General features: G+C 40.2%; 1 protein-coding gene across 3 annotated transcripts in view; it reads left to right on the top strand.

Moving 5' to 3' along the window:
- Positions 1-17,542: 17,542 nt before the first annotated feature.
- The window catches only part of AKAP6 (A-kinase anchoring protein 6), a gene marked incomplete at its 5' end in the record, with an annotated part of 374,977 nt that continues 367,922 nt past the window's right edge, over positions 17,543-24,597 (top strand). For 2 of the 3 annotated variants that reach the window (XM_082648924.1, XM_082648923.1), the window contains one exon: positions 17,573-17,896. In XM_082648924.1, coding sequence (XP_082505050.1) covers positions 17,573-17,896 — 324 coding nt within the window. Of the gene's footprint in view, positions 17,897-24,597 lie in introns of all 3 variants that reach the window. The other variant, XM_082648925.1, reaches the window with a different exon arrangement.

The following is a 24,597-nucleotide window of genomic DNA, read 5'->3' as shown; positions in this document are numbered from 1 at the left end:
TGTGTCTTGGTGTGGACCTCTTTGGGTTGATCTTGTTTGGGACTCTGTATGCTTCCTGGACCTGGATGTCTGTTTTCCTTCCCAGGTTAGGGAAGTTTTCAGCTATTTCTTCAAAGAAGTTCTCTGCCCCTTTCTTTCTCTGTTCTCCTTCTGGGACCCCTATGATATGAATGTTAGTATGTTTGATGCTGTCCCAGAGGTCTCTTAAACTATCCTCATTTTTTGAAATTCCTTTTGCATTTTTCTGTTCAGCTTGGGTGGTTTCCACTATCCTGTCTTCCAGATTGCTGATCTGTTCCTCTTTATCATCTAATCTATTGTTGATTTCTTTTAGTGTATATTTTTATTTCAGTTATTGTATTCTTCAGCACTGTTCTTTATATTTTCTAACTCTTTGTTGAAATTCTCACTTGTTCATCTATTCTTCTCCCAAGTTTGGAAAGCATCTTTATATGATCATTACCTTGCACACTTTATTGGATAGATTGCTTATCTCCACTTTGTTTAGTTCTTTTTCTGTGGTTATGTCTCATTTCTTTGTTTGGAACATAGTCCTCTGTCTCCTCATTTTGCTCAGTTCTCTGTGTTTATTTCAATGTGTTAGGTAAGTTGGTTACATTTCTCAATCTTGGAGAAGTGGCCTCTAGTAGGAGATGTCCTATGGGGCCCAGAAGCACTCCCCTCTGGTCACCAGAGCTATACACTATAGTGTTGCCCTCAATGTGGGATGAGTTTGCCTTTCTATTGTGTTGGGGCTGATTACTGTGGGTGCACTGGTACGCCAATCTCTCCCCTGGCCTGATTGGCTGCAAGGTCATGCTTCATGTGGTGGCTTCAGGGTAGGCGTCCTTTGCAGTGGGCTGTGTGGCTTAGGGGTGGGTGGGGCTGGGTCCCCCTGTGGCTGTCTGTGCAGCCCAGAGGGACTAGGACCTGGTGTTGGCCTCCTGGAGGGTGGGGCTAGGTCCTGCTGCAGCTATATGCATGGCCTTGGGGTCTAGGGGCTGGTGCTTGCTCACTGGAGGTCAGACTTGAGCCCCCATGTGGCTGTCTGGACAGCCTTGGAGGGGGGCCAAGATTGGGGCTGGTGCTAGTCCACTGGTGAGTTGAGTTATGTCCCTGGTGCTATAGACTAGAGAGAGGATTCCAAAATGGCACTTGCCAGTGCTGGTGTTATTGTGGTAGAACAGACTCCCCAGAATGGCTGCTCTAAGTGTCTCTGTCTTAAGCGGGGAGTCCCAGTTGCCTCCTGCCTCTCCAGAGGGCTCTCCAAGATCAGCAAATGGATTGACCCAGACTCTTTTCAAACTATTGCCTCTGTGATGGGACTCAGAGCATGTGAGGTATTGTGTGTGCCCTTTAAGAGTGGAGTCTTTGTTTCCTGTAGCCCTCTTGCTTTCCCAAAACAATTCCCACTGGTTTTCAAAGCTAGTTGTCCTGGCTTTGTCTTCCCAGTGCAGGAGCCCTGGCTTGGGGAGCCTGATGTGAGGTTTGGGCCTCTGCATGGGGACTCACTGGGGGTCTCTGCAATTATGATGTTCCTCCCATTTGTGGGTAGCTGACCCAGGTATCTGAGTCCTGGCTATACTGTGTCTGCTACCCATCTTATGGTTTCTTCTTTATGTCTTTGGTTGTAGAAGATCTTTTCTGCTAGTCTTCAGGTTGTTTTCATAATTGCTTTATAAGTAGCTGTGATTTTGGTGTGTCTGTGGAAGGAGGTGAGTTCAGGGTCTTCTTACTCTACCATCTTGGCCATCTCTCTAATATTATTAAAATGTCCATATTACTCAAAGCCATATATAGATTTAATGTGATCTCTATTAAAATTCCAATGGTATTTTTCACAAAAATAGAAAAAAAAACTATCCTAAAATTTGTATGGAACCACAAAAGGCTCTGAATAGTCAAAGCAATCTTGAGAAAGAACAAAAAAGCTGGAGGCATCACAGGTCCTCATTTCAAACTATACTACAAAGATATAGTAATCAAAACAGCATGGTACTGGCATAAAAACAGACACATAGACCAATGGAATAGAGCATACAGCTTACAAATAAAACCATGCATGTATGGTCAACTCATATTTGACAAAGGAGCCAGGAATACTCAATTGGGAAGAGAGAGTTTTTGCAGTGTATGGAATGGGAGAAAATATTTGCAAACCATATATTAGATAAGGAGTTAACATCCAAAATATGTAAGAAACTTATACAACTTGATAACAACCCACCCCCTGCAAATAGTCCAATTTAAAAAATGGGCAGAGGACCTGAATAGAAATTTTTCCGAAGAGATATACAAATGGCCAACGGGTACAAGAAAAGTTGCTCAATGTTACTAATCATCAGGGAAATACAAATCAGAACCACAGTGAGGTATCACTTCACACTTATTAGAATAACTATTCTCAAAGAGACAAGTGGCAACAGGTGCTGGTAAGGATGTGGAGAAAAGGGAACTCTTGTGCACTGTTGATGGGAATATAAATTGATGTAGCTACTATGGAAAACAGTATGAAGGTTCCTCAAAAAATTAAAAATAGAACTACCATATGATCCAGCAATCCTGCTTCTGGGTATATATCTAAAGAAAATGAAATCACAATCTGGAAGAGATATCTGTACCCCCATGTTTATTGAAACACTGTTCACAATAGCCAGGATATGAGAAAAATCTGTGTTTATCAACAGACAAATGGGTAAATAAAAGGTGATATATATATATATATATATATATATTCCATGAAAAAGGAAATACTGCCATTTGTGACATGGATGGACCTGAGGGCTAAGTGATAAAAGTCAGACAGGGAAAGGCAAATACTGTATAATTTTATTTGTATGTGGAATCTAAAATAAAGCCAAGCTCATAGAAATGGGAAGTAGAATGGTGGTTGTTAGAGAGAAAATCTTCCAGTTATAAGATGATTAGGTCCTGGGAATCTATTGGACAGCCTTGTGACTATAGTTAATAATACTATATCTTAAGTGATCTCACCACAGACACACAAAATCATAATTATGTGAGTTGATGGATGTAACTAACCTTATGTGGTAATCATTTTGCAATATTTGTGTGTATCAAATCATCACATGCACTTAATTGTGCACAATTTTATATATCATATCTCAATAAAGCTGGTAAAAAAAGGAAAAAAATGGAAAAAAAAGTACAGACTTATTCTTTATGTTCAAGATCAGTTTTTCTCCAACCTATTTCTCTTTATAGTTCAGTTGAGAAGTAAGTACACACAGAAGCTGCTAGTTCTTCCTTTTTTTTTTTTTTTTTTTTTTTTGCGGTACGCAGGCCTCTCACTGTTGTGGCCTCTCCCGTTGCGGAGCACAGGCTCCGGACACGCAGGCTTAGTGGTCATGGCTCATGGGCCTAGCCACTCCACGACATGTGGGATCTTCCCGGACTGGGGCACGAACCCGTGTCCCCTGCATTGGCAGGCAGACTCTCAACCACTGCGCCACCAGGGAAGCCCTGCTAGTTCTTCCTTTCCTGGACCTGAAGTTCCTGGAAGGTGGATGGTAAACAAGTGTTGACTCACTTGTTTTCCATAGCACCAGGAAAGTGTCAAAGTGAGATGCTCATTAAATTCCTTTTTTCTTGAAACTGTGGTATACATAAAACTGTCAGGCCATTATATTCCTCTGCTTCCTTATAAAGCCGTCTAAATCTGTTTTCTTCATGTTATTTTGAGCATTATGGTGGAAGCAAAGAAAAACCATATTCTCTCAGCTGCTTGTGTTACATTATTTAAAAAATGAAACAAAACTCTCACCTTGTAGACTCCAGTTTAATTAAAGGGTCGTTCCAAATACTCTTATTTTAAAAATTGTCGGCTACATATTGAAGAAATATTCTCGATTGTTCATTTTCAATCATATGAAGTAACATTTCTTGTTGAAGAAATTCATTCAAAAGACGTTTAATATCCAGATCAAGGAATCTTATGGAACTATTAACAATGAGAGGATCAGGGCAAAGGGCACAATGAATAGAAGCTATGACAAGCAGAAGTTGTCTGAGGTTCTTTTGTATTTGGCTGCAAATGACTAAGTAAGACCCAAAATAGCTGTGTCATGTGATGTATGATATGATTGTGAAGCATTAACTGAAAAATTATAAACAGATGCTTTTCTGAGACTATTGGAGAAGGAACTACTGTTTCTGAGTATCATATCAATTTTAACTATTGATAAGGAAGATATGAAAAATTAAAATAAAAATCTTAGTCAGTTTTAATGCATCTGAATCACTCCTGGATGACTGCCAGGTGCTCATGTGCTTGATGATAAAGTCTTATCCAAGACTTACCTAAGGAGAGCAAGAAGTGAAAGCCTCAGAAATGATGACCTCTCTGGGAAACTGCTGCTCCCTTCCCACACCACAGCTAGACTTGGTTGGTGGTAAGTGATAAAATCTAATGGCTGGAGGGTTGTTGATTTCAACTTAAGCTTTAGCTGTCTTACAGAGGGGAGAGAGTATGGGTTGATCTGTTATAGTATTCATCATTTTGTCCCTTTTACCCCTATGATTTAGAGGAGCCACCTAAATTAAAAAAATAAAATATTTTTTTCCATATGCTGAAAGGAGGATCTGTCAAAGCATCTGGTAATATTCAATCTAACAATTTTTAGGGTTGGTGAAGGATCTGCTAGGTTCTTTTTAGGCTTTTAGAGGCTTTTAAGTCATTAGCTCTTACTCAGCACTTTCTATTATTGCTATTTATTTTCTTAGGCAAGAGAATCAATAATTTATTAAGAAAAAGACAAAAATTAAATGAATGTGAATTTATGCTAAGCTAGTTCATGCCCCATGCTTTTATTGTCTACCAGCACATACAGAACACTAAATAAATATGGGCTTGTACTATGTATCTGCTTTTCATTAGAAAATATATATTTTATTTTTCCTTGAAGATCCATGATGTAGAATTTTTATTTTTTATAGGAATTATTTTTTAAAACACCAATTCATGTTGGAGCAAGTCATACTTTATCAGACACCCACCTTCAAGTTAGATGAGTAGATGGGCAAAAACGCTTGACAGTATCTAATGAACTTGATACAAAAATTTTAAAGCAAAATGATTGTAAAATATTTGAAATAAATAGATTCTACCTTGCTGAAATTGTTTATTTGAAAAGTAAATATAGTACCAGACCTTTCATTATTCTTTCTGTAGTAAAGAGCATTCAGAGGGAGGATCTCTGATCACATCAGACCTTTGGATATTAAGAGCCTTTGCTGTCTCCATTAGTATTTTTAAATCTGACATCAGAATCTTCTAAAGAAAATCTTTTTTTGCATGTCTGGGAGGTTAGGGTGAGTAGGAAATAACAGTGGATAGGAAATAATGCTTTTGAAAATCCTGGTCTTTATGAGGGTTCATCACCCGTAAAATGCTTTCTGTTTATGAAAGAACAGCAGTGTGGGTAGTTATTTGAAGTGTTCTCAAGTTGCAGCATGAGTAGCACAAACAAATGTAATATTAGTTGAAAGATTTGGCTTAAGTTCATTATTTTATATTTCAGTCTGATTCAGTTGTCTTCAGAAATAAAAGTTATTCACTCCAGAACAAATCTACTCATGGGACAAATAATGAAATAACCTGTAAACTCGGTCACTTAATCACCTGTGGCTTTCATCATGATATCAGATTTAGTTCATAGGAAGACTTATTTCTTAAAGGAATTATTGGACTGACACAAATACAACCTTATTATTGAACTGAATCACAGTAAGCATTTTGTATTTAAAAATATAGTGTTTAAACAAGTGGGTAGGTACAAGTTTAAATTTAGCATTTTAACTGAGTGCCCCATCCAGTCTGGTGACATTCTCTACCCAAAACAAAACAAAACAAAAATAATCATTTTCATAGTCAAATAAGTTTGGGAACTAAGGCACCAAATATTCCTACCCCTTATTTGGAGATTCTCAATATATCAGAGAGTATTAAAGCCCTGTCCCGCAATTAAGAAACACTTTCATTTTTTAATCTAGATATTTTGAAGTTATGTGTTTATACACAAATAGTTGAGAGTCAAGTAGTTTTGGGATTTTAGACAAACAGCAGCCCTTAGACCTTCTTTTCCATTTCCCATTCTCCAGAGGCAACCATTTTTCATCTGTTAGCTGATTCTTTGGTAACTACCTTCATCTTAAAACAACAGAATGGTATGGCTACCTCCTGAGTATTTTTTCTATTTTTTTAATCTATTGACTTCTCACTATGAAAGATGGGAGTTTATTTAGCTTGTTCCCTGATCCCATCCCTCTCTCTCTCTTACTTTTCTCTCACAGGGGCACACGTGCACATGTGTGCACACACACAATTCTTACCCCCCCAATTCTTCCTGTAAAATTATGTTGTGATTTGGATTATACCAACATTTAGTGTTTATATTAAGAATATGTAAATGTAATTTTTAGGTAAACCACATAGAATAATATAATTCCTATTCTATTTTTGTATACCTTTTAACTTTTTCCTAGAGTTTATTGTTGTTATTTGCTTAGTTTTCTGTGTTTAATTCAACCCCAATTCTCCACTAGATCAATAAATCTGTTCTTGGTATGTGACCTGTTCCAATCTGTGCTGGATGCCTTCCTTGCCCAGGTATATGGCTGGCATCCTTAGAGTTCTCTTCCTCACCACCCTGGGGTGCTAGATCTCCTGTTTGCTGTGTCTCCTGACTTCCTCTTTCTTGGTTTACTCTTTTATTTTGGTAGAGTATCTACCAAAGAGACTGGTATCTCTTGAGAAAATGTCTGGAAAATAATCTCTTATTCTATCCTCACATTTGATTTTTTATCAAACTATATTATTCTCAGTATACAATTATATGCTAGAGTTCTTTTTCCTTCCTTTTTAAAAATTAAAAAAAATTTTTTTGGCCATACCTTGCGGCATGCAGGGATCTTACTTCCTTCATCAGGGATCGAACCCATGCCCTCTGCAGTGGGAAGACTGCCAGGGAAGTCCCCTCTTTTTCCTTCTCGAGGAAAACAATTGTCTTTTAGCTTCCAGTGTTGCTCTTATGGAAGGTCACACTCCTGTCTGTCTCTTCCGCTCTCAGTACTCTTCTTCACTTTTGGCATTTCTGATCACCAAATGTGTGATGGTTTTCCCCACACCAAGCGACTCAGTGATACCAGCTTGGTGTCCTATAATTTAACTGTCTGCCTGAAAATAGTGTCAGATCCCACCTGTTAAGGGCTCAGTCCCACAGGACTTCCCCCCTCTCCCTACCCACTTCAGGTACCAATTGCAAATCCAGATTGTTTCCTGTGGATATGACTGACTGGCTGTAAATCACCCCCCTCCTCAGGTTCCCATGACCCCTCCTCAGGTTCGATTAATTTATTAGAGCTACTCACAGAACTGAGGAGAACAGGTTACTTACTAGATTACCAGTTTGTTACAAAGGATATTAAAGGATACGAATGAATAATCAGATAAAGAGGTATATAGGGCAGTGTCCAGAAGGGTCCCGAGCATAGAAGCTTCTGTCTGTGGAGTTTGGGACATACCACCTACCCAGAATGTGGATGCATTCTCGTTCGTCAATCTTGTGGCTCTCCACAGCCTGTCCTTTTGGGTTTTTATGGGGGCTTTATTGCACAGGCATGATTAATTAAATCATTGGCATTGGTGACTGATTCAACCTCCAGCCTCACTCTTCTCCCCAGAGGTTGGGGGGTGGGACCAAAAGTTCCAACCTCCTAATCATGGTTGGTTTCCCTGGCAATCAGCCCCCGTCCCTTCTGAAAGTCACCTCATTAACATAAACTCAGGTGTGGTTGAAAGGGACTTACAAGAATAACAAGACTCCTTTCACCATCATGGCTCTGGAGCTATTTCAGGAACTGAGGACAAAAGAACAAATACTATACCAAAAGATGCTCTCATTGCTTTTGTGCTTTGGACTTTCCAAGAGCTTTAGGCACTGTGTGCCAGAAATGGGGACAAAGACCAAATATATATTTTTATTATAAATCACAGTATTACAGTTGCTGTTGAGAAATCCAAAGCAATCTAATTTATAATTCTTTGTATATACCTCTAACTCTAACCCAAATCTTATTTTCCTAATATTCTGGGATTTCAATAAAATGCCTTAGTGTGAGTCTATTTTCATACACTAGATGGGTCTTTTTAATGTAGAGACTCACGTCCTTCACTTCTCAAAAGATTTTATTAATGATATGTTCCTTTCTCTTCCCTTTTGCCTTCAGGGACTCCTGTTCTTCAGGTGTTAGACCTCCTGGATTGGTCACTAATTATCTTTCTCTCCTAATTTTTGTCTATTTATCTTTTTCTTTACTTTCTGTGAGATTTCCTCAACTTTATTTTCAGCCATTGTAATGAGATTTCCCTTTTGGCAATCATGTTTTTATTTTGCCAAATTTTTTTTTGTTCTATAAATATTTCTTTTAAAAAATAAAATTCTGTTCTTGTTTCATGGATACAATAGCTTATCTCTGATAATTTTTCTTTTTCACCAAAATCATCTTCTCCTTGCATAATCTTTCCTCTAGGTTGAGGTTTTTTGTTTGCTTCCTTTGGGCCTGTTATCCAAATTAGAGTTTTCCCTTAATCTCTGCTAATCCTTGACTGCCTGATCATATTTAAGAGTAGGAGACTAGAAAGCTGATTGAATGCTCTGAGTGTGTGGGTAGGCCTATTGACTGAATGTCATTGTAGGGTGATCTGGATGTGCCAATTTTCAGTATCATGTCTTCTTGGACTGATCAGATCTTCTTGGGGGGGGGTGGTCTCTAGTCTGCTAACTGGAGGATAAAAGCTTAGGAGAGTCAAGTTGTGGAAGGGGGCTGGGAGTGGTCTCAGCACTCAGAATGCCTATGTTAACTTAATTCACCTATTTTCAAGGTAACTCTATACTCAACTGCCCAGAGTCCCTAAGTCCAGAGACCCTTTGATTGATTCTTTCTGGAGAATAAAGCTCTAGAATTGGAGTGGGTACACCTACCCAGCAACACAGAATAAGGAAAGACCTAGAATTCTAACTGCTTCTAAACATTTTTAAATTAGAATTAATCTTCTCAATGTGTCATTGCCCCTTTACCCAGAGTTAGGCCAAACTTGAGGTTAAGGGTACAGTTCTCCAAGACTGTCTAGTTTGCCCAAGACTTCTGACACCAGCTTCAAGTTCAGGGGTCTCCAGGGCTGTCCTCACATGAGACTAGCTAATGATAAATTTGGAGGTTCTCACAGATTCCTTCAGATTTGATAATTTGATAAATCAACTCACAGAGCTCAGGAAAGTGCTATACTTATAATTGTAGTTTTATTATACCAAAAGGGTACAAATCAGAACCAGCCAAAGGAAGAAACACATAGGGTGGAATCTGGGACTGAGAAGTTTCCCAACACAAAGCTTCCATGTCCTTAGGGATGCACTACCTCTTGCCCTTGGTGTGTGACAATACTCATGGGGTATTGCCAACTTTGGAAGTTTGCTTGAGCTTCAGTGTCCTAGTTCTTATTGGGGCTTCATTACTTAGACATGAATGATTGAATCTTTGCCCATGTGGTTGCTCAAAGCCCCAACCCTCTAATAACATGAATGGTCTTTCTGTCTGGCTAGCCCCCATCATGCATCACCTTGTTAGTATAGACTATTAGGTGTCATCTGAGGGGCCCACCATGAACAACAAAAATAATCCTATCACTCAGGAAATTCTGAAAGTTTAGAGGTTACCTCTTAGGAGTTGGAACAAAGGCCAGACTTTTTTTTGGGTAAAGTTAATTTTTCACTACATACTTTTCCATCTCCAGTTCCAGAGGTATCTTGTTCCAGCAATTTCAAAATACTTGAAGAATTCTGAAGTAAAATCAGGTTGGTTCTTTGCTCTCTGTGCCATTAGTTTAGGATTTTGTTTTCTTGGGTTGGCTAAGGCATTTATCACTCGTTCATCTGATTTTCAGCTTCCAAAAATATTACTATTTTTCCTCCCATTCTTGAGTGTTTATACTTAAAAAAAAAAACAAAAACAAATTTCAAACTAAAACTACTCTGCAGTAGTGTTAGTGAGGTTTCTGGAGGGAGCCAAATTAGACACATATATTCAGTTGGCTGTCTCTTCCCAGAAGTTGCCTAGCACTCTCAATTTATTTGTCAGGGGCAACTTTTTGTAGAATACCTATTAATACCTGGTAAATAAACACTGCATTAGCAAACACTTCTATATTGCTTCTTTAGTAGAGATAACCAACGAATTTAGGCTTCAGAATCTTTAAAGACAACTTTTCTTTTAGGGCTCATTTCCTTTCTACTTTACATATTGAGGGCACAAAAGCTAAATAGCCCCTTATCACTTATTGACTGGGGATGAGAATGTTGGGATAGAGGAGGATCTTTTAACTTCAGTGTTATCTATTTTTACAATGTTTGAATTAATATATATTACTTTTTAATTAATTAAAACTTTTTAGAATAAGAAAAAACATTGCATAAAATGATCCTAAAATTTTTTCCACTTCAAATCTATGATGCTAGGGTTAATGGAGAGCTAAAAATGGAGAACTCTTTTTATATTTAATGGAGTAGGTAGAACAGAGCACAGAACTCCTTTAATCACTCTGATCTAAAAGTCAGACTTCTAGATCTGAATCAGTCTCTCTTCCTGTTTTTTTATGGGCTATAAAGAAGTTTTTAACCTTACATTTTATATTGATGAAGTCTGCCTGGAAAAGAAGATGTTGATTCTCTCATAATGCTGATTTCTCATTTCATTTTCTTGGTAAATAAGAGTTTGTATATTGATTTTTCTGTCTCATTCTAGCAAACAACTGTAATTTTATTTCTCTTCTTTTGCAGTCTTTTTAGAGTTCCTGACCCCTGTGAGACTCATTCCAACCTCCATAGTTTGGTGTTCAAAGCCCTCTTATAACATGGCTGCAATTTACCTTATAGCCTTATCTGTTTCCGGTTCCCGGTTCCCATCAAGCTCCCAATTCCTCTCAACACTGAATTATTTGCTGATTCTCCCAACTTCTTGGTATCTTTGTCCATGTATTTCTCCCAGCCTGGAATTCTTTCCCCATCTCCCTTCTCTTTCTGCCCATCTAAATCGTAGCCATTTTTTTGTTTTGTTTTGTTTTTGGCAGTACGCGGGCCTCTCACTGTTGTGGCCTCTCCTGTTGCGGAGCACAGGCTCCGGACGCGCAGGCTCAGCGGCCATGGTTCACGGGCCCAGCCGCTCCGTGGCACGTGGGATCTTCCTGGACCGGGCATGAACCCGTGTCCCCTGCATCGGCAGGCGGACTCTCAACCACTGCGCCACCAGGGAAGCCCAATCATAGCCATTTTTACAAGCTCATCTCAAATATTTCCTTCTTCAGTAAAGGTTCTTCCTTATCTTTCCTCCATCCCGGATTAATGCCATTCCACTGGGGCCTCACAGGGCTTTGCCCACATCCTGCCTATGTAATAGGTATCAGTAGATGTGTGTGTGTGTGTGTGTGTGTGTGTGTGTGTGTGTGTGTGTTAGGGGAGAGTGGACGGAGGGAAATTGTCCCCATTAAATTATAATTTCCTTGAAAGTAAATCTGATGAGTCATAGATATACATAATACCTTATATATAGTTGATTCTCAGTAATGTCAGTTGATTTGAAATGAATCTTGTTTCATTTTCTTTGTATCAATAGCATTGACAAAAGTAACAACTGTATAAATTATGTATTATTTTTACAAATCTACCCCAAGTGGGGTGATGCAGCCAAATGAATCTCTAAGTGACAGCAGCTGACCACTGTAGTGGTGGAAGGAAGACATGGGAGGTGTGATGACTAACTGAGTCAATCTGGGTGTCCACGCCACAGGAGAAGGATCTGAATAATGCAGGGTGGGGGCGCGTAGTAGGAGGACGGACGGCTTGAGCAAGGAAGATGATTGATGAAGTGTGTTATGGATGACAGAAGACCCTATGCTCTGGGCAAGGGAGTTAGCAGTGATTGAGGAGAGACCCAGGAAAGGGTGCATGGTCTCTGTGTGATTAACCAGATGTAATCAGCCATTTGCCTGAGGGGACAGCCATACAAAAGGATATAGTAAAGGGGAAAAGTGTTGGGGGGAACATCAGTGATAACACCAGGGTCTTTTAAATTGTAGAAATCTGTCTGGGCCCCTGTATTTACGTGCTGTGTTCACTCCCTTTCCTGCTCCCCAAGCCTGTACACTTAAAGCTTGAGATTTTTCTTCTCACTGACATCCACTTGCAGGCTGCTCTGTTACGGCAGGAGGATTAGAAAGTGAGCCTAATCTGGGGTTACCACAGTGATCTCGTTTATCAGTGTTACTCCAGATGAGTGCTGGAGGGTGTGGGGCTGGGAGGAGAAGAGGGCCAAGGAGAAGGAGGAATCGGTGATTATGGAAACTTCCTTAGAGCATCTTACAAAAGCCACTCACTCTTTTTTCCCTTAAGTACAGATTTAACTTAATATTTTGTAGGAATTCTTCGGCTCTCCTCTTAAAAAGCTTAAAGCCATTTAAAGTTTCCCAACTCTTGACCTCACAAGAGGCCAGAGAGTGAGACAGACAGCAAGATTTAAAACTAGGTGATGAATTAGAGCCTCATTCATCTGGGTAGACTGCGACATTTAATTAAGCAATTTATTAAGCTTGTTTTTGTGGGGGTTTTTCTGTAGAGCCCGATTCTAGAGTCCTGGAATCGGATATAGGGTTCACCTCTTGAGTTCATTTATTTTTCCTTAATGCAGTCAAAGCATGAGAGCTAGCCAGAGACAAAATTCAAAACATTCCCCTGGAACTTTTCTTTCCCTTTCAAAATTCAGTCTCTTTGAATAGGTTCTGTGAAGAATGATTATGAGAATATGAAAGAAAAAAAAGAAGCAAGAGAAAAAAGCACACTTAGTGATGCCTAACTTAATTTTCTCTACCCCAGTTTGGTAACATGTCCTTTGTAGCAAGCAGATTCGTTAATTTTGCCTGAATTATGCTTTAGTCTCTCATTTTGGGGGCAGTAAGCAGAGCACAGAAAGATTGAGAGTAAGTATTTAGGTTTGGGGGTGAGTTACATGATGATAAGACTACCTCTCAAACTATACACGTGAAGATGCTCTTGTTTGGAAAGAACAGTTTCTTCCTAAGAAAAGAGAGAAGGCTTGAATGCATTTAGCTCAGATTGACTTTGTCAGCTGGTTATGTTACTATAGTACTATTAATTTATTTATACACTTTAAAATTTATCCTGCTTTAGGGTTTGCTCAGTCTTGGGGTATACAGTGTTGGTTCTTCTGAACCGTGCCTGGCTGTGCTCTGTCTACCCAAATACTCTTTTCCATAGTGATCCTTGTTTTGGCAACTGTCTCCTTTTTCTCAACTCACTTATCACCGCTGCAAAAGCCCAGCCTATAACCTCACAAGCCTGGAGCTTATAGATTAGCTTCCAAATAGGGACAGTGTAGTAGCCCTCTCTTTGCAAGAGATTTAGGCCACTAAGGGCATTTGAAGCTGGTGCCTTACAGACTCACCAGTGTCCTGCTGGCATGAAGCAGCCCTGATACCGGCCTTTATCTTGTTTGGCTACAAGAAGAGAACCCGAGGGGGCGAGAGGAGGAGGAGCCAGGCACTTAATCCTGAAGGACCTTTAGGGACAAAAGCATTTACAGTGAGTACAGTCAGCTGATTTCCAGCTTTTCCGTCCTTTTATTTAAGAGAGACAATCACAAGAGAAGGGAGAAAGAGGTGGGCAGTTTTGATGGGTGTGTAGCTGCATTTTTTGCTTCCTAGTTTGGTCGAAGGGCATGCTCATGATTTAAATGTCTTATTCAAATTGAATGTATTCTGCTAACGTCAGGTTTCGACTGAAAATTTGTGGACTGTCAGGGAGGTAGCAGCACCAGTCCTTGGTTAGTAAGCAAGCCATGGTATGTTTCTTCTGTTTCTGTAGGATGATAGAGTGTGGTGAGAAAAGCCTTAGCACAAATTTTTTAAAAAAAACCTTTAAAATCTTTACTGCTTTTGGCTTTTGCACCTTAAATGTTGAATCTTCTTTGGGTTTGTGGAAAGGAAAGGATTTGATCTGTGTTATTTTTAACAGCAGCTGAGTTCAAGGTGGTATTATCTCTAATGCTGGAAACGTGGCCACAGATAAGCATTTGATGGGGGCAGAGGGGTGGGTGGAGAACAGGAGGTCATTGGGTTCCAGAAAGCTGGTTGTTCCCTCCTCTCATGCAGCTTTGCAGCCAGAGATATAACTGCATGTGTATCTGTATGTACTTGAGTCAGTGCTTCATTTGCATTGTCAGAAGTTGTTGTCTACTGGCTTTTTTTTTTTTTTCAAATTTCTCTGTGACTAGAAAGGAATCTTATTGCATGGATCCTTGCATAAAAAAAAAATAGAAAACTTAGAATTTAGAAGATATATAGAGTTGTGTTGAATTTCCTACTATTTGTTTGCATATTCAAATGGAGTAATTAATTTGATGGGAAAGCAAGCTTGAATAGTCATGATAAGGGCAGGAAAAATACACACAAAGATTGTTATTGTAGATCTCTACAATATGAGGCAGTTTTCCTTTAAAGTATAAATTTATCTTGGAAATCAGACGTGCTTTTGTGAAAATCAGAAATACAGGTTGGTTATCCATGGGTGGTACATCTAAATGTGAACTACTGGAATTGAAAATTAAATGTTTATAGTAATTAGTTTCCATGAAAATAAGTAATTAATCAATTTTATGCCACTTCCTGGGCTTGCTATGCTGTTATGACACATACGGTATTCCTTCCCCAGGGACAAAGCTGTATGTGAAGGAAAGTAAATAGACAGAAGTTGAAATAAAACTTGAGTAAAGCGTTGCTTTGCTTCACTGTTTTGTGTTATGGAAATTCTCTTGTTTACAGTCTGATCAGCTAAATATGGAAACATCACATGCAGGTTGAAATTTTGTAGATGCAGGTAACTTTTGCCTTGGCAGCTTGAATATAAGGTTTCCTTGCCCTTTACTCATGTGTGATGCACACCAGCTACATTTTTTTTTTTTTTTTTTTTTTGCGGTACGCGGGCCTCTCACTGCTAAGGCCTCTCCCGTTGCGGAGCACAGGCTCCGGACGCGCAGGCCCAGCAGCCATGGCTCACGGGCCCAGCCGCTCCGCGGCATGCGGGATCCTCCCGGACTGGGGCACGAACCCGTGTCCCCTGCATCGGCAGGCGGACTCTCTACCATTGTGCCACCAGGGAAGCCCACACCAACTACATTTTTGTTTAATGTTTTTATTTTATTCTATTTGTCCTTTGCATATATAACCACATCTGTGTTAAGTCTTAAGTGCAAACTCCCAGAGGGAAGAATCTCCCATATTTATTCCTCTGGAAAGAATTAGCAACATATAATGTGTAAATAATGATTTACAAAATGTGTTTGCATGGTAATAATTTATTTCTTTCCATTAAGTAGGACAAATATTGATGCCGTTTGCCTGCTTGGTGAAATGGAGGTCCATCCTTTAGTATCTACATAGCTCTCAGTATAGGTAGGATGCTTCTAATAGCTTAGAAATCTCTGGATAAATAACCCTAGAGCTTAGAAATCTCTGGATAAATAACCCTAGGTAATTACAGATTCTCATGGTCAGATGGAATCTTATTGATCATTTAGTCCAATTTTGTCATTTTACAGTTGAGGAAACTGAGACCCGCAAACGTGGAGCATCTTGCTCCAAACCACACAAAACTGCACTGTGCCTGCCTGGTGCACAGCCTGATAGTATATATAGAAGTGTATGTTGGGATATAAATTACATTGAGCCAATTCTTTGGTATGTTCTTTAGTTTACAGTAAGATATGTATTTCAGAGGAGGCCTTGCCTCGATTTAGGGGTTTCAGAGAAAGCACAATGACCAAGCATTGTTTTACAGTTGTACAGGGCTCTTAGGTAGGGGCTTGGAGCGAGTGAGTGTGTGGGTGAAGGTGAAACGGTTCATTTCACACTGGCCTGGCACTTAGTTTTCTGGTTTGCTTGAGTCTGGTTTCTTAGAAGAGGGAACCACTGTGACACCAGTGACTTCTTCATTACTAGTTCTTTGACCTTGCATTAAAAACCTTTATTAACCTTTGTGTATCAGATTCCTTCTCTGGGACAGTGATTCTAAATAGTGATTCACCACCCCAGAAGGCAGTGAATTGATTAAAATTTTTAAAGTGCTTCTGGAAATCAGAATCAGAGACTGAGACTAGGGTATGGTTTATTAAGAAGTAGTGTGGTAGCTCACTCTTCCTGGAGCTTCATCCCTCCCAGTGAAATTTTGATATCTTCTAATTGGTTCCAAAAAATAGTCAAGTCTAGTATTATTGTTATTTTAAAGACTGTATGCAAGCGTGGTTAAAAATGTGGGGCGTGGATTTCCCCCTCTTGCAATCAGGTGTAGAAAGCTGTTGAAGCCTAAAACCATTCTCTAAGGCAGGTACCAAAGTGATAAACTTACCTTGTGACATAATAGTTTGCTCTTTGCATATAACTTTGTTTTCAAAAATTCATCTGTAAACCCCCTTATCATTTAATTTAAAAATAAAATGCTCAAGAAATCGGGGGAGAGGCAGTATGCTACAGCATTAGAAGGCTTCTGAAATAATATATCATGAGAATAACTTATTCTTAAGGCTTTTGTCAATTCAACAAGTCTTTTTATTCCCTGTGCTCATTCCTGTGTGGAAGGTTACATATTCCTAGTCAAACTGGGAGCATTCTTGACTTTTCCCTTCCACGTTTGTAGGTAAAATAATTTTGTTTTTGTTATTAAGTTAATCTTAAGAATATAAAGAAATATAGCTACTTTCTGACAATCACATTTAATTTCATATTTTGATCAGCCGCCTTTCATCTTTGGAAGAATGGGGTTATAAACTAACTTGAATGTATAGAACTAGAAAAAGACTTAGAAAAGGAAAAGAAACCCATTGCTTTGAAGAACTTTCTCTTGAAACTAAAAATAATGTCTATTTAAAGTGTTCAAAGTACAAGATCCTAAAAGTTGTTATTTTATATCAGACTGGTTACAGAAGAAAGATAAATTACATAGCTAGATCATTAGTAAACTAATCAACTTTATCTTAAAAAGAAACCATACACTTCATTGGTCAGAACTTAGCCACATGACCACAGTGAGCTCCGTTGGAGATAGGGAATGTAGTTTTAAATTCTTGGCAGGAACATGCACAACTGAAAATCAGGAATTTGTTATTAAGGAATGAGGTGAGAATGGATGTTGGGATAGGCAGTACCACACCGTTTTGTGTTCCTATTGAACCAGTATAGGAAGGATGCTTCCAATAGCTTAGAAATCGCTGGATAAATGCTGGGTCTTGGGTCTAGTTGGTAGAAACTCAAAACACCTCTTTCTGTTTTTGTTATGAGCTATGGTTTCTTAATTTAGAAACTTGGCTTAATTTAGAAATCTTGCTTCTTCTGTGAAGTACCATTCCTTTATTTGGGAATCTTGTCTGACTTTTGCTCTCTTTTTTCCTTTTGCCTTTCAGCTGTTTTGGAAAGAAGTAAGGCTTAGACTTCTCCATGTTAACCATGAGCGTGACACTTTCCCCTCTGAGGTCACAGGACCTGGATCCCATGGCTACTGATGCTTCACCCATGGCCATCAACTTGACACCCACTGTGGAGCAGGGTGAGGGAGAAGAGGCAATGAAAGACATGGATTCTGACCAGCAGTACGAAAAGCCACCCCCACTGCATACAGGGGCCGACTGGAAGATTGTCCTCCACTTACCTGAAATTGAGACCTGGCTCCGGATGACCTCAGAGAGGGTCCGAGACCTAACCTATTCAGTCCAGCAGGACTCGGACAGCAAGCATGTGGATGTGCATCTAGTTCAACTAAAGGTAAGGAAGGTCTCTGGGCTCAGGTCCATTCCAGACAGAAGTCTGAAGGTGGCTATAGTGCCTAGAGCCTGAGTTCTGTAATTCTCAAGGAGAAAGCATCCAAGAAGAAAAACAGAATAACAGGTTTGAAACCATTATTTTTGTAGATAAACATGGGTGGAATTCTTTCCTCGTTTTACTTTGTGGGCTAAACATCTAGAATAAAACTGACCCCAGGGGATAATGCGGAGAAGCGAGGAAAAATGGGGGGGGGGTGGCATTTTTGCGCAATGTCATAGAAATCAGTAGTAAAGAATAAAAATATTTATTACAAAAGGTTTAACAAAGACTCTCATAGGTAAAAAATCAAACTGAGCAGTGATTGTATATGTATGTGATTACTAACTTCTGTTGAAGTTGATGCTGCCTTTGTGGCAAACAGTGGGTTCTCGCATGATGGAGAAGGGCGGTGTTCTCCTTTTAGAATGAGTACATTCTAAAAGGTACAATACATCATGCAGAACAAAGGTGCTTTTATAACAGCTCATCTAAAGTTTAGACATTAAAAAAATGTGTGTGACTTTTAGAGAGCCGTTAAAAAGCCTGACCGTTGATAATAATGAGACGGAGATGCTAGTAAAGAGTGCTATTAATAGAGATTTTGGCCTAGGAACCCCAAAATACCGTGAGTCTTGCCCTGCCATAGCCACTCCTCTCTTCCGGGTCCCCGAGGGAAATACATGCTCAGGTCAATGGTGGGCAAAGCAGGGCAGATTTATAACCAATTAGGACATTGGCCCCAAACCCCAATGTTAATTTCTAGTCAGTTAGATGAGATACTAAGGAGAATTCCTCTACCTCAGCTGGCTCATTTTAAATGATCTGAAACCAAAGACCAAACAGATTCTTGCATCTTAATACTTAAATGACATAAGATGCAGCCATCAGCGTGAGAGGAAAGGACAATTAAGAGAGCGTTATGTGCCCCAAAGCCTAGAGCAGAGCTGGCTTAGCCTTCCCAGGCTGGTTCAGCAGATCCTGGGCCCAGCCGCCCCATGAGAGAGAGTGTCCAAGAAAGGGAAGGAGGGGGTTGAAGAGAGAGAGAAAAAACAAAAGGGCCAGAATGCCAAGGTGGCTGGGCTTCTCCCAGGTTGAGCAGGCCTGGGTGGCCTTCTTTCTTCGGGTTCTTGGGAAGGAGCAAGCATGAAAGGTATCAGAGGTGGCTAGGAGCCCGCTTTAAGGGACGGAGCTTTAACGGAATGCCAGCCCGACTGGTTTCCCCACCGTGGCAGCAGGGAGTTGTGTCTCTCAGTTCCTGCAGCACAGTCCCTTTAATCAGAGGAGCAGCTCCCCAGCTCCTCCGGGTTGCAGTGAGATGGGAGTCAGGGGGCTCCGCAGCACCCCACCCCCTCCTCCATTCCCTCTAATGTTGCACTTACTTATGTAGCTCCCTAAAAGAAATACAGGATTGGGTTTGCAAGGAAAGATGACTGTTGCTCTCTAAAATCTTTCAAATCTACACAGAAAAGGTGGTAGAATGGAGAAAGGAGAATGGGGGGAATGGAAATATCTTTAGAAGATTCCACTAAAAATGCTAAGGGCACCTGAAAACAGTGTGTCAACTAACTTCATTTAATTACATCAATATAGTACTTAAGTGAAAACTTAAATTTTAATTCCAAATAGGAATGTAAACGTTTTTGTACAGTCAACCGGGATTATGTTTAGTGTTGAGAAATCCCCTGTGGGGCAATTTGCTTCTTTTTCTCATTGGAACTGCCTGTCACCTTCTCACTTCACTCAAAAGGCATCTCACTGCCTCCGTTCAGCTCTGTCCCACAGTGTGGTCTGTCTCCCCTGCTGAGAAAGGAGCCCCAGGAGGGCAGGAAGTCAGCACAGTAGTCACATAGTAGTTCATCAATAGCAGCTAAAGGGATGAAGTGAAATTGTCGTATGTTAATTTAATTCTAGGATTTCTATCATTCCTTTTTTGATGCTTATTTCATCAAGTGACTTAACCAACATTCTCTGAATGTTCTAGAATATTCTATAATAATAGAGCCCTTCCACATTGAGGCCAAAGTCGACAAGCTCTGGTCAGTGAGCTATGGCCTTGTTAACAAGGGTTTAGGGTCTCCTAATCTGCTTATTTAAGTTTTCCCTTTATTTGCGTAACATTTTTTAATTTAACCAAATAAGCACTTTGATACATTAAAAAAAAAGATTTTAAATACATGTCAGTTCTTCAGATTTCCACACTGATCCACAAGAATAAAGGGGAACTGGGTCACAGAATTTTATGTGTGGAATCAAAACAACAACAAAACAACCTTGTAGAAGCAGCTCTTAAGTTAGGTGTATGGCAAAGCAGAGGGGCAGGCCCAGCCGGGGAAAGGCCAGCTATCTCCGATGGGGCATCCCCGCTTGGCTGCATGCCTTGGTGAATTATTCAGTTTATTAATTTACTATGAAAAATAACCATCGCAGGGATGGGAATGCCATGGCTTTAAGGACCATCTAGGCGCACATAATTTCTAAATTTATATATCCATCCCAGTGTTCTCCCAGGAGCCCCAACTGCCTAAGAGACATCTTGTATCTCTAGTGAGCATCTCAAACTGATATGCCCATTGAAAAGCCCTGAATGCCTCCCCGACCCCATCTTCCCAATTTCAGTAAAAGGCACCACTTTTTTGCCAAGCCGAAGTGTGATTCCATGCCCCACATATATGTCTATTAACAAGTCCTGGGGATCCATCTCCAAAATATGCCCTAAATCCATTCACTTCTCCCCTATGCTACTGCTGCCACCCTAGTCAAGCCACATCACTGCTTGCCTGGGCTACTTTTAGAGCCTCTTCTACTACCCTGCAGTTTATTCTCTACACAGCAGCCAGTGGGGTCTTTTAAAAATGTAAATCCAGTCATGTAACTCCCTTGCTTCCTGTTGGCTTACAATAAAACCCAAACCTCTTCCTGTGGTTCTGCCCCTGCCTGCTTCTCTTGCCGTGTCTCCTGTTACTTTCCCCTTGTTTATAAAGCTCCAAGCGGATTGAAAGTTCAAAAGAAATGTTAGTCTAGTTCTTGCCTCACAGCTTTTCCTGTTGCCTCTGCCTAGCTCTAGCTTTGCCTCGCAGATTCTGGATCCTCATCAAGCAGTCGGCCAGCGGCGCAGCCAAGTTCTAATATCTGGAGGCACAAACCTGGGAGAAGGCTGAGCAGGGGTTGGGAGCGAGGAGGGGCCTGTGCTCTGCTCCGTGAGAGGCAAGCACATAAAAGGAGCTACCCTTACCTAACTCGTCTACACGCCTCAGACTCCCTTTCACAGTGCTTGTTCTAAATCTTGTCATCACAGTTTTCTCTGCCATCCTGTTGATGTATAACTTAAAAAAAATTAGTTGAGAAATGCTTTTGGAAAATGCTCAGGGTGGGCTCCCTCCTCTGGTTTTATATTTAATGTCACTTTCTCAAAGAAGCTCTTCCTAACCCCTGTTCTTAAAACACCCATCTCCTCCCCCAGCCATCATCTAGTCCATTATTCAGCTCAGTTAATGGCAAAAATTCTTCAATGCTATTACCATGTTTGAAAAAAGGTCTGTCAGTTACTCAAAAGTTAAACATATATATTCCATAAGCTCAGAAATTCCATTCCTAGGTATTTACCCAAGAAAAAGGAAGCATATGTTCATAGAGACTTGTTTAAGAATTTTCATATCAGCTTTATAAATAATAGCAAAAAACTGTCTGAAGCTCAGGTATCCTTCAAGAGGAAAATAAATAAGAAAGTTGTGTTATATTTGTACAAATGGATTGCTATTTAGTAATAAAACAGCACGAACTGCAGATATCTGCAACAACATGGTTGAAACTCAAAACAAAAAGTATGCAAAAGAGTACATACATCCTGTATCATTCCATTTATATCAGGTTCTAGAACAGGGAAAACTAATCTGAGGTTAAAAAGAACCAGAACAGTGTGATGAGAGCAAGGAAAAGCAACATAAAAGAATTTGGGGGAGGCGACGGAAATATTTTATGCCTTGATAGATTTTTTAAAATTTTTATTTATTTTTTATACAGCAGGTTCTTACTTATTATCTATTTTATACATATTGGTGTATATATGTCAACCCCAATCTCCCAGTTCTCCCCCGCATCCCCCGTGTTCACCCCTTGGTGTCCATACGTTTGTTCTCTACATCTGTGTCTTTGTTTCTGCCTTGCAAACTGGTTCATCTGTACCATTTTTCTGGAGTCCACTTACATGCGTTAATATACGATATTTGTTTTTCTCTTTCTGACTTACTTCACTCTGTATGACAGTCTCTAGGTCCATGTCTCTACAAATGACCCAATTTCGTTCCTTTTTGTGGCTGAGTAATATTCCATTGTATATATGTACCACAACTTCTTTATCCATTCGTCTGTCGGTGGGCATTTAAGTTGCTTCCATGACCTGGCTATTGTAAATAGTGCTTCACTGAACATTGGGGTGCATGTGTCTTTTTGAATTATGGTTTTCTCTGGGTATATGCCCAGTAGTGGGATTGCTGGGTCATATGCTAATTCTATTTTTAGTTCTTTAAGGAACCTCCATACTGTTCTCCATAGTGGCTGTATCAATTTGCAATCCCACCAACAGTGCAAGAGGGTTCCCTTTTCTCCACACCCTCTCCAGCATTTGTTGTTTGTAGATTTTCTGATGATGCCCATTCTAACTGGTGTGAGGTGATACCTCATTGTAGTTTTGATTTGCATTTCTCTAATAATTAGTGATGTTGAACAGCTTTTCATGTGCCTCTTGGCCATCTGTATATCTTCTTTGGAGAAATGTCTATTTAGGTCTTCTGCCCATTTTTGAATTGGGTTGTTTGTTTTTTTAATATTCAGCTGCATGAGCTGTTTATATATTTTTGAGATTAATCCTTTGTCTGTTGATTCGTTTGCAAATATTTTCTCCCATTCTGAGGGTCGTCTTTTTGTCTTGTTTATAGTTTCCTTTACTGTAATAGTTCTTATCACTAGCTTTAATTTCCTTATTTATTTATTTGTATTAGCTCCAAGGACCTCAAATGTCTGATTCTCCACTGTATCCCTGTTGCCTAGGGCAAGGGCTGGGCATTTGGTGGAAACCAGTTCATATCTGTGGTTGGATAGATGAGTCCAAATCTTTCTGGTCAGTGCCTTCTCTCCCCATAGGCAGGCTTGCACTGGAATTCACAGGAGGACGCCTTCGTGGTGAGGATTGAATTAGGACAATGGTGTCGGATGAATCAGGCCCAAGTGCATTTGGGATATTACTCTCCCGTCAGGGAGAGTCTGCGTGTGATTCAGAATCTTGGACCTCTTGTCTGGGGAGTCTGCCTGGGGGAGTCTATTCTGCCTAGGTAGCTGTGCTGGTCTTCCTTCCACCCCACTTTCTGTTTGACTCCTTCTTTGGCAAGGATTTTGGTCCATGAGCTAGAGGGCCTGGAACTGCTCTTTTTCTTTAAAGGTAACTTTGCTTATCTTCTGGTCATTGTGTTGATCTTAAAGTTTGTTTATCAGAGACTATTCTTACCAACCTTATTTCCAAGTTCTTAGGGGAAGTTTTATTGTAACCCCCAGGGTGAACTACAAACCACTATTATAAAGTTCCCAAAATTGGGGTGGGGGTTGGTGATTGTTCTAGAGAGTGAATAAATAAAAACATCTCAGTTTAAGATTAAAATATGGAAACAATGCGATATATTACACTGTGTAGTATTTTCCATTATTTTTTAAATAGAAAATGTAATCCACATATTTTGCTTCTTAGCTTCCAGATATTCTTTAGGAGTAAGTATGAGAAGCCAGCTGAACCATTTTTAGAAACTTTCCTTCTCCTCCCCCTTGTCCTTTGGATTCAGAGGCTGTGCTGTGCAGGAAAACCAGACCAAGAACCTAAAAGGGTTTGACTTTAACTGCAACTTCTGGTCTGGATGAATGTATTTGGGTGCTAAATAGGCAAATTAGATACCCATGCTTCCTAATTAACAGTCTTCTTAGAGAATATTATTTGTATTCCTGGAAACATGATAGCAGGAAAGAGGCAAGGCTTAGACTAAAAGATGTGGCTGGATGCCAGATAGAAGTCTTGAAGTGACTTTGCTGGAATCAGCTCCCCAAATAACCCCCTTGAGATAAATTCCACTCTCCAGGTGAAATTTGTGTCTGTATCTTCGATTTGCGCCTGATTCTCAAAGATAGAACGTTGAACGGAGATTCTGTTTACAAGACGTTCTGACTGGGCTGTACCCAGACTGAGATGTGCCTAACATCTGGAGTTAAATCCAGATGCCCAGTGACTTACATGGGGTCTGAAGGGCTTCCTGGGGAAAAGGCTTGAATCCTCTCCACAGTTGGGGTTGTCACATCAGATGTGCCTGAAGGACTGAGGACTATGGAAGTCCTGGGATGATGGAGCTCTTGAAAGAGGGTTCACCTTCATCCTGGAGCAAGGAGACTGCCTCAGAGCAGAGGGGAGGGGAGTAATGGTGTGTGGTAAAGTGTGTTCCCGGTTCTGGAACCCATCCTGAACAGCCACCTGGGCAGTGTGGGTACCCAGTGAAGGCAAAGGGCTGTGGGTGTAACGCGGGGGACCTGTCTCAGCTGACTCTCCGCCTGGACTTCTCCCTTGTTCCATAGGTGTAGGAGGGAAAGAATTCTCTGTCTCCTACTGCTGGAGCATAACAAGCTCTGCC

This window comes from Grampus griseus, assembly GCF_964374135.1.
Source record: "Grampus griseus genome assembly, chromosome: 2".
Taxonomy (NCBI): domain Eukaryota; kingdom Metazoa; phylum Chordata; class Mammalia; order Artiodactyla; family Delphinidae; genus Grampus; species Grampus griseus.
The sequence above is the reverse complement of the archived record's forward strand: the minus strand, read 5'-3'. Positions and strand labels throughout refer to the sequence as shown.